Consider the following 17,258-nt stretch of genomic DNA (forward strand, 5'->3'; position numbering starts at 1 on the left):
CCCTACCCCCCGTGGTTCCCAGACCCTGTAGCCATCTCAGCCCTCCCCCTCAGTTCCCGTGGCCTCAGCCTTAGGGGACCCTTCACTCCCCTCGCTGATCTGCACCCAGAGGCAAGAGGGGGAACTCCTTCACCTTTGCATGCCCTGCACTCAGGACAGGGTACCCTGCTGCTCGCGGTGGACGCCCCATGAACAGCGCTGCCCCTCACCCCAGATTGGCCAGGAAGCCCCTCCGCCAGGCTGCAGCCCTCCCCGGGCCGGCCCCCTGCCATCCCCCCGCCCTGCTCTGATCTCCTCTCATCCCAGCTGCGAGGACATGGCTGCTCACCGAGCGCCGTGTCCCGTGGAGAGGGGTGTTTTATTGTTGCTCTCCTTGATTAATAATCTCACTTGCAGATTCCAGCTCCGAGGAGGCGCGGCGGCGGGCGGCTGCCTGTGTGGTCCTGCGTCTCCCGGAGGCGGAGGCGGCGCCCGGGGCCCGGCTGCCTCTTCCCACACAGAGTTCTCCTGCAGCAGCAGCCTCTGAGGGTCTGAGGGGACATCTGTACTCAGGAAACGCTGGCTCCTACCTTGAGAGTTCAGAAGTCATGTTTGCTTCCCGCGTAAAGTCCACTCCCTCATTAACTGTACACTCAGGTCTCTGAGAAGTTACCTGCCTGCACTTCATACTCCCCGCCACCCTCTGCGTTCAGGTTCTCACTGGCGGGAAAACAGGAAAAACAAGCACACACACAAACGAGGCTCCTGTCCTGGGGGCTCCGGGCCTCTAGACAGTGGCCGACTTGGGCCCTGAGGCCAGAGGTGAAGTCAGGAGGAGACGCTGCCCAGGAGGGGCGTGAGGATGGCGGGACCCGACCTTACTGGCTCTGCGTGCTGTGAGGCCTGCCCCGAGGGCCGGGCCAGCAAGCGCACTTCCAGAAGCTGCGCTCACGTGCTGAGCAGTCGTGCGGGGCTCAGGGCAGGCCTCCAGCTCCTCCACCTGGGTCCCCACAGCTCTCTGGGCGGGAGGCTCTGATTTCCACTCCTCTCAGACTGAGGATAACTCTGGGATACGTGTTTATATCTTTGAATGTTGATCAGAGCAATCTGCTCTATATTTGAACTTAAGGCTCCTATTTTCCTTTGACTTTAAATGCCCTGGTTCCTGGCGGCCCTGCCACGGTCCTAATGTGCCTGGCGGTGAGCGCGTCACGGGTGGCAAGGTCTTCTTCCTTCGCTCACCTGCTCCTCCTGCACCTGCCTCCCAACTGCGGTCTCAGACGGTCCTCTGCTCTGAGTTCTGCATCTTTGTGCAGCGGGACTGTGCAGCCTTTGTCATAACTGTCACCCCGAAGTTTTGAAATTGACAGAGTTTCGCGTATCTTGCTCTTTGAAATTGTACCTATTTCAGTAAGAACAGGTTATCAGCCTCCGTCCGCCTTCTGACAGCCCGTGTTCTCGTGTAGTCTCTGTAGTTTTATTCGATATTTCTGTGCTCGACATTTGAATCTCGGTGGTTCACGTGCTCTCCTCATCCACGCACCAAACACTGGCACAAGCCGTGTTTCGGGCCCAGGGCTCCGCTTAACACAAGGAAACGCTGCCCTCAGGAGCCTCGCTTTGATGGAGAAGCTGGACAGTGAGTGAAGGCCGGGGGAACGGAGCGGAGGGCCTCTGGGCTTCGTGGGCGGAGAGGAGGGCAGGGCAGGCCCCCGGGAGGGGGCACACCACACGCAGCGTGAGGCTGACCGAGTGTGTGCCCGGATGAGTGTGCCTGTGAGTTCACCAGGACAACGATTTTCGGATGATGGTTTTTACTAGTTTAGGAGATTTTAATATTAGGTGAATTTATTTATTGTACGTACAGTTAATTGAAGAAAAAAGCACATCGGTCACATTTATTTTTAAATAAAACATGTGAGAGCTACAGAGCGCCAAGCGATCCCTTAACCCCCTCCTCTGCAAAGCCCGTCCACTCAGCATGCATTAGTGTGTTGCTGCGTTCAGTGTGTCTTATGATTAAAAGATATGTGTGTTGTTGTTTACTCGTTAAATTATGACCGACTCTTTGCAACCCCATGGACTGTAGCCCACCAGGCTCCTCTGTCCATGGGATCCTCCAGGCACAAATACTGGAGTGGGCTGCCATTTCCTTCTCCAGGGGATCTTCCCAACCCAGGGATTGAACCCACATCTCCTGCACTGGCAAGAGGGTTCTTTACCACTGAGCCACCTGGGAAGCCTATATTATTATGTATATAAGGTACTAAAAAGTCATGCTTGTAGCTTAATTAAAAATAGAAGATAAAGCAGTTCTTTTAACAATCAACTGTGTTCTAATCACATGTTCCCAAACTTATCTGTGCATAAAAATTAAATGGGGCTCATTGAAAATGTGGGTTCCTAGCCACCCTGCCACCCAGAGAGTGGTTCCAGCTGAATTTTTCGGGGACACCCAGATGATTCTGTGGAGCAGAGGCTGCATTTTGAAAACCCCAGCCCCAGGGGCTCAAGCCTGGAGTTAGGAGGTGACGGATGTGGTTCAGGGGACACCCAGATGATTCTGTGGAGCAGAGGCTGCATTTTGAAAAGCCCAGCCCCAGGGGCTCGAGCCTGGAGTTGGAGGTGATATGTGTGGTTCAGGCATTCCCTGTGTTACCATAGGTAATTGATGCCTCTTTCTCAAGGTGTTTTTTCATCCACCTGACGTCAGGAGCAGATGACGTCCATGCTCTTACTCTGCTGCTGGAAAATAATATTTTCCACAAACAAAACCCTTCCGAGTAGCAGTTGCAGCCTGTTACCTCTGAGGTCTTTGCTGCTGGTGTGTACTAATGTGTCCCCGTTGTCACCTGCTGTTTCTAGATCTCGTTCGACCTGGCGGAGTACACGGCCGACGTGGATGGCGTGGGCACCTTGCGGCTCCTGGACGCAGTGAAGACCTGTGGCCTTATCAACTCGGTGCGGTTCTACCAAGCCTCGACGAGCGAGCTCTACGGGAAGGTACAGGAGACACCCCAGAAGGAGACCACGCCTTTCTACCCACGCTCTCCTTACGGTGAGAACGCGTGGGCTCCATCCTGCCTGGGGGCTGGCGTCATGTGGTGGGCGGTGGCCGTGCAGACGGACCGAGGGACATGATTTGCCCGCCAGACACCTGTGCACAGGCAGGGTCCTGCTGCCGTTGCCTCTGGGGTGAAATCGCTGTCTCACTGCACCCTCCAGACAGAGCGCTGTGAGAGGGAAGTTGCTTCCAGCAAGATGCTTTGTACTGGACTGTTGTGGATCGTGCTGAAGTGATACGTCTGGTGTTTATTCCATTTCCCAGTTTAAATTCTCCCTGAGCTCAAACCCTTAAGTGAAAGTGTTAGTCACTCAGTCGCATCCTACTCTTTGCAACCCCATGGACTGTAGCCCGCCAGGCTCCTCTGTCCATGGGATTCTCCAGGCAAGAACACTGGAGTGGGTTACCATTCCCTTCTCCAGGGTGTCTTCCCAACCCAGGGATCGAATCTGGATCTGCCTTGCAGATGAATTCTTTGCCACCTGAGCCACCAGGGAAACCCTAAAACAGATAGACAAATCTATCACGTCTAATATACTTATAAAAAGAATATTCACAGAAGACTTTAGTGGTAAAATTTAAAGCAGCTAGAATATCAAGATTCGCATTTTTCACTTACTAATTCCTTAAAACAAAGAAAAATGGGATGAGGCCTAGGAAAGGTCAGTTTGCTGTACTGCACACACTGCCGTCGAGTTAGGTTGTGAAGGAATGGACTGTGGCTGTTACAGAAGGAAGAAACTCTTAAGTATTTCCTTGTTTCATGACTAACTGGCAAAGGAATCTTTATTTTGTCCTTGGCTTTTGATTCATTTTTTTCCCTATCTTGATACATTGTGAATTGTAAATTTTGCAAGTTGCTACTTGTTTGAGTGAAAATCTGTTTTACAGTAAGACGCTGTCTTTGATTTGCTTTTAAAAATTTATTCCAACAGGGGCAGCAAAGCTCTATGCCTACTGGATTGTGGTGAACTTCCGGGAGGCGTACAACCTGTTTGCGGTGAATGGCATCCTCTTCAACCACGAGAGTCCCCGGAGAGGTCAGTACAGGTGCCGATGGGAGGAGAGCACCCGGCTCCACGCAGGGACGTGCGTGTGTGTGTGTGTGTGTGTGTGTGTGTGCTGTGCGCGTGCATGGGCTCTACACGTGTGCCATGCAGACGGGGGCCGCTTCACATCTGTTTTTAATGATGCGAGTGTCAGAAGCAGTAGATGAAGGCATGCAAATCCAGCCCTAATTACCTATTAGCTTTGTTAGGGGTTACTCAGCATATGCAGCTGAGCAGTGTCCCGGGCTTACCATTTCCACCGGAAGGGCTCACCACTCACGTTTGAACCCGAGAGTTGGGAGGCGTCCTTGGAAGACGAGGGGTCGGGCGGGAGCCAGGGCTTCTTCCCCACGTCGCTGTTGCTCTGAAGCCTCCACCTGTGGAGTCTCCCCATTCTCACTCTGAATCAGTTGTGTACTCAATATTCCTTCTTTACATTTCGTTTAACGAACACCCAGACATTTCTATGCTTCTGCTGCTGCTGCTGCTAAGTCGCTTCAGTCGTGTCCGACTCTGTGGGACCCCATAGACGGCAGCCCACCAGGCTCCGCCGTCCCTGGGATTCTCCAGGCAAGAATACTGGAGTGGGTTGCCATTTCCTTCTCCAATGCATGAAAGTTAAAAGTGAAAGTGAAGTCGCTCAGTCGTGCCCGACTCTTATCGACCCCACGGACTGCAGCCTACCAGGCTCCCCCATCCGTGCGATTTTCCAGGCAAGTTCTAGAGTGTGTCTTAAGCTACATTTGAAACCACTACTTACATTTAGAATCTTTATTTGTTTTCTTTTTCAGAAAATCATATTTGTTTGCATTGGCTTGTTGCCTTTTTGTGGTTGTCTTTGAGACTGTGAGCAACATGCCAACTCTCCTCTTCCAAATATTAGGTTTTAAATAAGAAAATGTGTACTCCTTTCATTATTTCTGGTTTACTGAAGCATGAGAAATCTTTAACAAAACATGTACACCTACAAAGTGAAAGTCATCTGTTTAGTTCTAAGAAGTTTTATTAAATTTCACCATCATTTAGGCTTTTAGCTTGCAAATGAATGACAAATCCAGCGTTGTAAGTTGTTTCATGCCCAACAATTAGTAATGCTTATAACTTGGTCAGTGAAATTTTATGTGACTGTATAGCCACGTAATTAAACCAGCAAGTCATGAGGAAAGATTAAAGTGACATTTATACTGGTATGTTTAGTGGCAATACATTTTAATTTTATAATTGCTTAAGTTAAAAATTCCCACGATGGACTGCTGCAGCATAAGAACCCAGCTGCCGTCTCTGATGCTGAAAGGAGAGCCAGTGAACAGGCTCAGCGCCGCGGTGCGGGGCGTCCCGAGTAGCCGGGAGAGGGGGTGCCCGGCCACCCTGCCTCTGACCGCGTTGGGGTGCTGGGGACTGACCGTCCGGCCTCCCAGTCACACACGTGTCCGTGCGTCCTGTCTTCTTGTGCTCCCCCCCTCAACTTTTCCGCGGGCAAAAAAAGAAAACGCAATTGTTCGGGGTTCCGTTAGGATAGAGAAAAACACTCTTAGTTGTACAACACGTAGATTTACATTTACATTTAAATATAAATCCAACTCAGTCCTCTGTGTGCCTGCCTCCTAATGAGATCTGTTTGTCTTCATGGATGTTCGTGACTGTTTAAAAACTTTTATTTTTAAAAGGAATGTTTATTTTTTTAAATGTATTTATTTTTTATTAAGGTATGGTTGATTCATAATGTGTTAGTTTCAGGTGTACAATTAAGTGATTTATATATAATGTAGCTGAAAAATATATACACACACACACACACACACACAGATTCTTCTCCCATATAAGTTATTACAAAATGAACAGAGTTCCCTGTGCTGTACAGTAGGCCCTCCTTGTTTATCCATTCTTTGTGTAGTGGGGCATATGTGAGGCTCCTAAATTCATAATTTATTCCTCTCCCAGCCTTTCTCCATTGGTAACCACAGTTTGTTTTCTATGTCTGTAAGTCTGTTTCTGTTCTGTAAATAAGTTCATTTGTAACATTTAAAGCTTCTGCATATAAGTGATATCATATGATATTTGTCTTTGACTTCATTTAGTATGATAATCTCTAGGTCCATCCATGTTGCTGCAAATGGCATTATTATGTTCTTTCTTACAGCTGAGTAATATTCCATTGCCTGTATCTACCACATGGTCTTTACCCATCTTCCGTTGAGGAACGTTTACGCTCCTTCCACGTCCCAGCTGTTGTATATGTTGCCGCAGTGGACACTGCGGTGCAAGTATCTTTTCTCATTTTGTGTTTTCTCCAGGTAGACGTCTAAGAGTAGGACTGCTAAGTAATATGGTAGTTCTGTCGTTAGTTTTTTCAGGCAGGGGTCTCCAGCCTCAGGGATCTAATAATGCCTGATGATCTGAGGTGGAGCTGATGAAATAATAGGAATAAAGTGCACAATAAATGTCATGCACTTGCGTCATCCTGAAACCATCTCTCCCATCCCCAGTCCATGGAAAAATTGTATTCCAAGAAACTGGTCCCTGGTGCCAAAAAGGTTGGGGCCGCTGTTTTAAGGAACCTCCATGCTGTGCTCCACAGTGACTGCACCGGTTTACATCCCCACCAGTAGACAGGAGGGTCCCTTTTCTTCATACCCTTGCAGCATTTATTGTTGGCAGACTTTTTGGTGATGGCCATTCTGACTTGTGCAGTGATACCAAATAAAACCTAATTAAACTTAAAACCTTTTGAGCAGCAAAGGAAGCCATAAACAAAATGAAAAGACAATGTGCAGAATGGGAGGAAATATTTAGAAATGATGCAACAGACAAGGGAGTAATCTCCAAAATATACAAATAACTCATACAGCTCAGTATCAAAACAAACAAGCACCACAAAACACCCAATCAAAAAATGGGCAGAAGATCTAAATAGACATTTCTCCAGGAAAGACATACAGATAGTTAATAGGCTAATGAAAAGATGTTCAATATCCCTAATTATTAGAGAAATGCCAATCGAAAATAATACTTCTTTTTTGTTTAAAGAAAAGTAAACAGCAGAGGGCGGTTATGGGGAGAGAAGGCCCCTCTCTTCCCAGGCTCCAGCCCCACCCTCAGGTCTCGGCTGACTCTCCTGCAGAAGTGGCCCAGACGTCTGCGCCGCAGCACAGATGTAGCGTTGTTATGTGCACAGTGCTCTGCGTCCTTGTATTCAGAGGTGGACCTGTAGCACACGCCACCTTGTTTTGTTATATATCTGAAAGCCTATGACATCTCAGTTTTTATTTCATCCATATAATTGAATAATGGAAAATGATTAAAATAGTGCTATGTGTGAAAATGATGTGATACTTACTTGATAAGATATCTAATAGTTAATACCTACAGCATTTCTTGAAACTTGGTAATTAATCTTCATGTTAAATTAAGCTGATAATACTGTTGTTGCTTTGTCACAGTTAATTGTTATTTTTTTTGAGATTCTTTAGCAGACTGAGAATTCCTTCATGGGAGGGAGTGTATTATAGTCTTTTGTCTTCAGCATCTAAAACAGTGCCCACCTGCTGTTAAACAGTCACTAAATATTATATTAGGTTCAGGTGCACAGCATAGTGACTCGCGTGTGTTACAGGTTGTACTGCATTTGCAGTTATTGTAAAACCTTGGTTCTACTCCCTGTGCTGTACAGTACATCCTCCTAACTTATTTATTTTGTGCGTAGTTGTTGGTAGGAAATGATTTAGAAGATTCTCTCTGATACACCCCAGTAAACACACAGAGTTCCTCTTTAATTGCCTGTCGTTTGTACGCCTGCGACACTCTAGAGCTTTGAGTTTATTTTCTTAAGCAGCTTGAGCACGTGTGTGTCCCTCAGTCCTTCCGCCCTGTGATCTCTGGACCACTTTTGTTTCGCTGGTGCAGTGGTAAATCTCAGTGTCAGTGAAGGTACAGAATCACAAAGGCCCTATTAAGTAGAGCCGAAACGGAGGCTACTTTCTGCTTTTTCTCTAACAGAAGCTAGTTGACAAGGCCCTTTTTGGCTGCTTGAATTACATTCCATGAGAATCTCTGACTTTTAAGAAGTATGGAAGAGGTATTTTTCAAATAGAGATATCCTGGACCAGAGGTTGGCCATCTCTGGCTGGTGCGCCCAGTCCTGTCCACCTGCTTGTGTTTGTAAGTGAAGGCTCACGAGAGCCCGGCCATGCCCAGGAATCTCACATCATCGGTGGCTGCGTCCACAGTGAGGCCTGGGGCCTGCAAAGCCCCGAGAGCTGACTGTCTGACCCTTTAAGAAAACATCTGCTGTTCCCCCACTTTCCACCCGCCGGGAACAGCTGAAGCCTCAACAGGAAGATTCATTCAACTGTATATAGTATGGGCTTCTCCCAAGGCAGCAAGGTAGTTTTATAGAAAGGCTTCCAACAAACATGAATGTCACATTGAGTCAGTGGTTAACCCACCTGTAGCAGAATTCCTGCAGCATGTTGTCAGCTGGGCACCGAGAGGCCCCCAGGCGACCTGACGGCTGAGCTGGTCCCCGCTGGTCCGGCAGGGCACGCGGTCACTGGCTTCACCTGCGCCACGTGTCTCTTCTCCTTCGCAGCCCTGGTGGTTCCCTGTAAGGACGCTGGCACAGCCCTGGGGGTGGACGGTCGACCTACAGGTTGCTTGTATCCTCTGTAAGGACGCTGGCACAGCCCTGGGGATGGAGGGTCGACCTACAGGTTGCTTATATCCTCTACAAGGACGCTGGCACAGCCCTGGGGGTGGAGGGTCGACCTACAGGTTGCTTGTATCCTCTGTAAGGACGCTGGCACAGCTCTGGGGATGGTGGGTTGACCTACACGTTGCTTGTATCTGTAGAAATCACATGTGGTGACGCTTGGGACTTGGCATTGGAGCAGGTCACCTCCAGAAGCAGAGCTGGGCTTCACTATGGAATAAAGCAATGGCTTATATCTTTGGTGAAAGATGTGAATTCTTCTGGTTAAATGCAGTGTGCCTTTCAGATGTTTAGCAGGAATGATCATAATGAAACATTAGTTTTATGACAGTAAAATACAAATGTGATTTAAAGTAAAAAACTGATCTTGAGTTATCACCAAGAGCTGGCCAGGAGAAAAAGCAGAGCTTATACAAAATACGTTACAACTCCATATGACAGTGTGCAGCGGTAGAGCACCTAAATACACCCATGATTAGCAGTTCGACTCCGCAAATGCATGGTGTCCAGTGACTGCTTAGGAGTGGAGGCTTTTTTAGATGCTATAGCACATTCTTCTAAACACGGGCTTCGTAAGAAATCATATATATCAGTCTAAACACAGTATTCACCTGACTGGGAGACTCTGGAAGGTTCATGAACTTGTGGTTTTAAGGTTTAGACTTGAGCTTTTTTTTTTTTTGCCAAGTATTTTGCTTCTTAAAATGTCTAACTATATTCAGTTCAGTTCAGTTCAGTCGCTCAGTTGTGTCCGACTGTTTGCGACCCCATGAACCAGAGCACGCCAGGCCTCCCTGTCCGTCACCAACTCCCGGAGTCTACCCAAACTCATGTCCATCGAGCCGGTGATACCATCCAACCATCTCATCCTCTGTCGCCCCCTTCTCCTCCTGCCCCCAATCCTTCCCAGCATCAGGGTCTTTTCCAATGAGTCAACTCTTCGCATGAGGTGGCCAAAGTATTGGAGTTTCAGCTTCAACATTAGTCCTTCCAATGAACACCCAGGGCTGATCTTTAGGAACATAAGTTAATCTTCAGATTTTTTAAAACTATAATTGCGAGAATTAACTACTCACATCATAGTAAAATTTTGGACAGTTTTCCTCTTTATTTTTCTAAAGATTGTTCTTTATTCATTGCTGTAAATATAGGATTAACTCTCCAGACTAGAGGTTCTCCACTGGGATGGGGAGTGAGGTGGGGAGAATGTGACCTGCCCCCGGAGGACTTGTGATCCACCTGAAGCTGCTTTGGTCCTCACCCCCAGAGGGAGGGATGCTGGGTGCTCCAGCGCCTTGGCTGTGGCAGGGATGCTCCTAAACAGCCCCCGAGCGCAGGGGCCCCACGGGTGACCGTCCCCCTGCCATGTCAGTCATGCTGAGGGCGACAGCCCCAGAGGGTGTCACCAAGTCTAGACGAGTGTCCTCTCTAAGACCGGCATCTTCTTTTTTCTTTATGTATCACTTTTCCTTTGCGGTAAATCCTTCCTAGAGCTTAGCAAATGTTCACCTAAACACAGGAGAAAAGAAGTCTGATTTAACTAGTTCCCTGTGAAACTGTTTAGGCCTTAGGTCTCCTGGAGGTCAGGCCAAGTCAGTGAAGCCTGAGAACAGAGAAGCTCTTCTGGTCATCTGGGGCTGAGCTCTCACTTCACAGTGGCCCACTCTCCACAGCCCATGTCCAGGGTGGGTCCACTGCCCTCCCTCCACCTCCAAAGTACATGAGCATTTTCATCTTTCATTGTAAATTAGAGCAAGAGCGCAGCTCTCCTTTGGGAATAAACTGTGGATCCACATCCTAGACCATCCCTTAGTGCACAGGACCATAGTAATGTCTCTGTAGAGGTTCCCCGAGTGTGCGAGTGTTCCTTTGCAATGATTCAAACTCACAGCTGTTTACTGCTCTAGGGGATAAGAGGGTGCACGGTATACATTAAATAGTTGGAACTGCCTTGTGTTTAATCCTGATGGGCAGGGAGCACTCCCCTTTCTGTATGTGGATGTCTATTTGTAAATAAGATAATCTTTTAAAAAATGACTTAAGTTAGTCTTTGTCAATCTGGCTGTAAATTTAAATCATAGTGCTATAGACATATTAAGAAACATGGAAACCAATATCGAATCAGCCAGCTATGTATTTGTATTGCATACATTAAGAGTGCTCTGTGGTTTTGGGTGAGCATCACAGCCTGAATTACTGAAAACAATGCAGCCACCTGTTGTGAAATCAGGGTGTGAGTAAGCCGGCATGAGGGCCCAGCCCAGTCCTGCAGGCTCAAAGCAGACCCATTCTACCTGCGTTCACGATGAGGTCGTTGGCTGCTCACCGTGGTCCCAGCAGGCTTCCAGTGGCCTCTGCCTGGGCAGGAAGTGACGTCCTGCGGCCCCTGTCACCTCGGTGGACTGTGACCCTTGGACGTCACAGAGCTGTCTGCCTGTTCCTCTCTGCAGAAGATGAGGTGTAACTCATCAGGCGTGATGGACTGTTTTTTCTATTTAGGATTGAAGATGCTGTTCACTCCTTTACTTCTGGCTGTGCCGTCTTCACTGCCGCGTGGGCTTCTCTTTAGTTGCGGTGTGCGCACCTCTCACCGCGGGCGCTGCTGTCGCTGCGGAGCACGGGCTCCAGGCTGTGCGGGTCTCGGCAGCTGCAGCCCCGCGGACTCGGGAGCACAAGCCCAGAAGTCGTGGCGCACGGGCCCAGCGGCCCCGCGGCGCGTGGGATCCTCCAGGACCAGGGACTGAACCTGTGTCTGCTGCACCGGCAGGCGCCACGGAGCCGCCAGCGAAGCCCACGAAGGGCTCCTGAAGCGAGGCTTGGCCTCAGCGCGGGGTTATCACCACTCAGGAAAGTCAAGTCCCTCCCCACCTCCTGAGAGGACACTGCTGGGACTGTTAACACTGATTTTTTTTTTTTTAATGTTTTGTGATTTCTGTGACATTTCCATTTGAAACCAAACTGATGATTGTTGGGTCTCACGTAGCACGCTCCCACCCATAAGCTGGCCGTGTCTGCAGGGCCACAGGCCATACTGAGCCAGGCGTGCGCCGGGGCCGTGTGGCGGGGACCGCGTCCAGCTCAGGCTGTGTCGTGAGGACCAGTGAGCGGACAGTGAGCACTGCGCGTCTGCGGGCTCCGTGCAGTGGAGAAGCGGGCGCGGCTGTGACACAGACGAGCACAGCGCCCAGGCACTGGGCGCCTTCGTGCGCCTCCCGCCCCTCTCTTCTCGTCCTCCTCCTGTGCTTCCCTTGCGGAGTCCTGGGGGCTGGATTCTGGATCCTCCCCGTCTGAGGGAGCGGCCCTCGGAGCGGGGCCCTGGCGGCCGTGGCCTGAAGAGTGCCCATCCCGCGGGGCTGCCAGCCAGAGCTGTGTTTGAGCCGAACGCTGAGAACAGATCGTGATGTTTACAGATGGCTTAGAGTGGCCGCCGAGGCGTCCGTGCGTTGCAGAAAGAAGAGATGGAGGCAGTCCTGGAGAATCGCTGGAACCACAGGAAAAGCCATTTGCAAGTGAGATTCTGGAAGTTAAGCCAGCGAATGTTTGAATTAGGGAAGCCAAAAACAGATGATGATGAATATGGAAGGATTATGGATAAACACCAAAGGCCTGTCGGAGTCCCTTGGGAAAATTAATGAAACCTTTAAGTATTTTTAAAAATGGTTCACATATTTTCATTAATGGTCCTGTGAAGTGCAAAATGTTTTGTCAAAGAAACTACAAACCAGAAGAAAAAAAGCCTGCTATACATTTTAGTGATACTAAGAAAAAAAAAAAGTACAATTATTGTTTAAATTTTATTATAAGATACATTGCAAATTTTTTTCAAATAGCATTTTCCCCAAAATTTAGTTCAAGCCAAAGCTTTCTTTTCCCTGTTTATCGTGGGGCTTTGCTCCCCTTTTTCATTGGCTTGGGTTCAGGTGAGGACCCAGGAGTCATCAACTGTTTAGATCCAAGCCAGCCTCCTCCACTTATGGCAAGAGCAACTTTGGCAAGTCGTGTCATCTCTCTGAGCCTCAGTTTTCTCACCTGTGAAATGGGATGACTGTCTTAAGGGCCTGTGAGCTTGGGAGGAAGTCATGTAAGTGGGGTCATTAGCGCATCGTTACAGCACCCCTGCTGAGGGAGCGTCTGGAGAAGGGGCACCCATCTGTGGCCACCTCACATTAAATGCAGTAATCATGAAGGAATGGGGGAGATTCATGAAGGGAAAGGTGACTTGTCTTTCCTGAAGAAGTTAGAGAAGTTCAGCTTTCAGACCTTGTAAAGGGATGATTAAAGTAGGCAAGATGTGGTGAAGTGTCAATAACTTCCAGAACACCAGACCCCACGTAGTGGTGGGAAGTGTCCGGTACTTGTTTATTTTCAATTCCCAGAGTTCAGTTAGGGACCAAACTCTGAGCAGAGACGATTCTTCTAGAGAAAGGCTTTAAAGCCGTGTTACTCTCCTATGCTCATCCTTTGCAGAGGAAAACTCTTTCTGCAGAAAATACTGGTGGTAAAGAAAGAAAAGGAAGGTGGGGAAAGAGCCGCAGGAAGCAGGCGGAGGAAGCGGAGCCTTGCGCGCAGCCAGCCGACGACCACTTGGGGCTCGATGGGGGCTTCTGGCCTGGGCGTCTGCGGGTCCCGAAGCATCGTGGCAGCCGGCCGCCCACCCGCCTGTGAGGGGCACGGTGGAGAGCCCGCGGGACAGCTCAGCTCCTGAGGCTGCGGCCCCTGCGCAAGGGCGAGGGGCGCTGGGGGCTTCGCCTGAGCCGCTGACATTCTTTCCGGTTGGTCAGACGTTCGCACACGCGCGCGGCACGCGGTGCAGGCTTAGCCAGAGCACAGATGCGGAGCGGGGCTGGCGGCGCTTGTCGCTGAGAGCCGAGACGCCCAGCCGGTCTGACCCAGGATGGGTGAGGGTGGCACCGGCTTCGTGCTTTTAAAACAGGAAGGAGCCTGTGAGTCTGGGGCCTGAGGACCTGAGAGCACTCCCGTGGGGCTCAGATTCCATACTGATGCCAGGAATTGGGGAGGGTCCTCTCCGCCACGTGCGTGGGGGGCGCAGCCCTGGGGGAGGACATGTTGCCCCTAGAGCCTTGGGACCAGCTGAGCTGTGGGGCGGGGTGTGGTGCCTGTGGTTCTTCCCTCAAGCTGTTTAATGCCAGGACAGTGAAATCTTCAGACAGGAGGCTTGGAGAATATTCAGCATTTCCCACTGGGTAAGCGTAAGTCAGCCCGACTGCTTCTCTGACCTTGGTAGTTACTGGGCTGATGGACCCCCGGGCTTCCAGTCCTGGGGGTCCATTCAGGAAGTTACAGCTTAGGCTCAACCTCTCAGCAGACTCTTCGCCATCTTCCTACGGCCCTGGCTGAATGGACACTTCCAGGTGTTGTTACACAGACATTTGTGGTCTGCATGGACCCGAACGATGGGTCACACCAAAACTCCCAGAGTGGGCCAAAGTTGATGATGAAGAAGGCTTATTTCTGCCAGAATAGGCGTATTATTGCAGTAACACCGCTGAATGTCTAGTAAGTTCAGGGTGTCTGAAAAGGCACCAAAGAGGATGTGCGGAAGGATAAGTAGCCCACAACGGCCGCAATCAAGGAAGTGCGGACCGCAGAGAGCACTTCCTGGCTGTGAGGAAGGTGGTGCTCACCATCGTCTTACCAGCGGAAAAGGGGAAGCCCCCGTGCCCACAAGACGTTGAAGAGGCTACGGCGAAGTCCACAGGAAACGCCTCAGCCCGGCCCCAGGTGCCTCTTAAAACCCCAACAATGGATTTGTGCAGAAGAAGCAAACCTCGAAAAGGAAGAGGGAGGCGGTCCTCAGGGGAGCTATGAGGTCTCTGTCGGAGGGAGACGGCCTGCACGTGGTTGAGAGCCTGAGTGTGGATCTGCACCGGTGCGCCCGGCCCTGGGACGGCGCTTGTGGGAGATCCCAGTGGACGATTCAGCTGAAGTGTTTCCTAGCCTGCAGACACAGCGTCTCCTTGTAAGAAATAAAATCAGGCAGGAACTGAAAATATCCTTAAAAAGGAGTATCATCTACTCTTCTGGGCCCACCGACTCAATGGACTTGAATCTGAGCAAACTTGGGAGATAGTGATGGACAGAGGAGCCTGGTGGGCTGCTGTCCACGGGGTCACAGAATCGGACATGCCTTAGTGACTGAACAACAAACTTCTGGACCCAGCACAGTCATGAGCTGTTAATAATACACCATATGTAAAAAAAAATGACACATAAATGCCCCTCTCACTGTGAACGACGCAAATACTGCTAGTTAATTAAGTTCGATGGTCATGAGCGTGACCTTGCTTCCTGGAATGGGCACTGAGGAGCGGAGTGGATGGTACCTGCCCCGGGGCTTGGCACCCTTCACTCTCTGCCCGGCCTGCGGCGCAGAGATGTCACTTGCACTCCACTGTTGGCTGGGGCCCACCATTGCTCACTTTTCTGGGACAGGAACTGGATCCCAAGCACTGAGTGAGATGCCCCCGGAAGGAGACGCCGTGGCCACCACGTGTGGACCTTTGTCTTGTCCCTGTTTCCCATCAGATGAAGGATTTGAAGCAAGGCCTTTGGGAGGTTTTCTCACTTTGCAGTCTCGGCACTGGGATGACTGTAAGCAGACACTGGCTTCTTTAAGTTACCTGGATGTGAAAGCTCCACGAAGTGGCCGTCCTCTGCCTCTCAGCAGTCAGGACGGTTCTGAGTCAAGACGGAAGATGAAGGACCCAAATCCCCGCAGTTATGCGCGAGCCTGGCCAGGGAGAAGCACTGCCTTCCTGACGCAGCAGGTGCCCTGCCCTGGATGCGGCCCGGACGTGACCCGGGTCCACAGGAGAGGAGTCGTCTTTTAACATTAATAAATCATTTCAATACAAAGAGTGGGTTTCAAAGGACGGTGTACAAGTCCCTGTGTGGCTCCCAGGCGTGTTTCCTCTTGGGAACAGTGCGTCTCCAGGGCGGCCGCCCCGAGGGTTGAGTGCCCAGGACAGCCCAGGACAGGAGGGTGAGCACGCAGGCACGTGAGGAGCCGGCTCCCCGGGAAGGGCAGCGAGCGCTGGAACAAACAGCAGAGCAGCCCGCACCTCTCTCTTCAGCCCACATTTATGACTAGCTGCCCGGAGGTGGTAGCTCACGCCATGAATGGGCCTCTTGTCCGCCACGTCCCCGCAGTCAGACGCTGTTGCTCTTGGCCAGACTCGCAGCACAGGAGGTACGGGCCCTCTGATCTCCGCGGTCTGTGCCGCTGGCCGTGACCTTCCCGCGTCTTCTCTTTCTCCACCCCGTCTGCACCGCGCCTGGCCTGGGCCCTGCCCGGCGGGGCGGCCGAGATCCCTGCAGGGTGGGACGTGGGCTCGGCGGAGGTCGCCAGGGGTTCAAGGAACATTGGAAGGATTTCTGTTTGCCGAAGAGCGTCGTCCAAGCTGTCTCTATGCTTTATCTGATTCCAAAAACCTCTAAATCAAGAGCGTTTGGATGCAGTGCCGGGCAGTGGGGTGGAATTTGATTGGAGGCACCGTGGTCGCTTCTGCTGCTGCCTGGCGCTGAGGGGCGGCTCACACGGGTTTGTGTGTGTGCTCACACAGCCCTGGGCATGGGTAGGCGGCCCGCCCCAGTCCCTCACACTCAGAGCTGCAGGGCCCGCGGCAAATGCTCAGCCAGAGAAGAGGTGACTTTGTCTCGTGATGGACAGAAGCACTGTCCCGGAGGCCCCGGGGGCTCCCTGGCCTTCTTCTCTCAGAGCGGCTCAGTCTGCCTGCGGGGTCCGCTGTGGCATTTGTAAAAGGTCTGTTGAAGTGATGCACTGTGGGAGAGAATGTGTTTTAACAGATAATCTAGTTCTTTACTTTTTAGTAAGTGTGCTATCTTCACGTCTTACAGTTTAATGCTGGCAATTTAAGGTGTATGTTTTGTAAATTTTGTCTGTTCTCCTTTTCCTTCAAGTTTTGTCTTGAAGGTATTTGACTTGGGGAGTGTTATGTGGGTGCTTTGTGAAATGAGATTAGAAAGTTTAATAGAACAAGGGCTTAGATATCCGCAGACACACACATGAGGATCAAACACAGGAGCAGAGCCAGGGACTCGGGGTCGGGCTTGGGCTCCCCTCCGAGCCCGAGTGTCCTGCTCCCCGGCTTCTCAGCGGGTCCTGGTCATCAGGCCTCACAGGAGGTGAGGCCTGGCAGGAGGGGAAGGCCCAGAAAAACAGGGTCCTCTTGAATTTCATGAGTTTGCCTGTGCCTGAAAAAAATCATTGCAGATGAGTGTATTTGAGCCAGAGAAATAGCGTGAGCAAGATAGACAAATTTCAGGTTTTTACATAGTTTTTATATACACGTCGTCAACGTACAGATATACTCCATACAAAATAAAACAGTAAAATTAAAGTTTTCTGAACATGTAAAGTGAAAATGAACATGGCCAGCGTGGCACGGTTGCTCACGTTGTACCCGGATGTGCGGAG

At 50.5% G+C, this 17,258-nt stretch overlaps 1 protein-coding gene across 6 annotated transcripts in view; it reads left to right on the forward strand.

The window, feature by feature from the left end:
* Positions 1-17,258, forward strand: part of GMDS (GDP-mannose 4,6-dehydratase) — a 415,668-nt gene that overhangs the window by 174,864 nt on the left and 223,546 nt on the right. For all 6 annotated transcript variants that reach the window (XM_081523637.1, XM_081523638.1, XM_081523641.1 and 3 more), the window contains 2 exons: positions 2,845-3,037; positions 3,979-4,083. In XM_081523637.1, coding sequence (XP_081379763.1) covers positions 2,845-3,037; positions 3,979-4,083 — 298 coding nt within the window. The remainder of the gene's footprint in view (positions 1-2,844; positions 3,038-3,978; positions 4,084-17,258) is intronic.

The sequence above is a fragment of the Giraffa tippelskirchi genome, chromosome 8 (assembly GCF_054371585.1).
Source record: "Giraffa tippelskirchi isolate mGirTip1 chromosome 8, T2T-mGirTip1v1.2.pri, whole genome shotgun sequence".
Taxonomy (NCBI): Eukaryota; Metazoa; Chordata; class Mammalia; order Artiodactyla; family Giraffidae; genus Giraffa; species Giraffa tippelskirchi.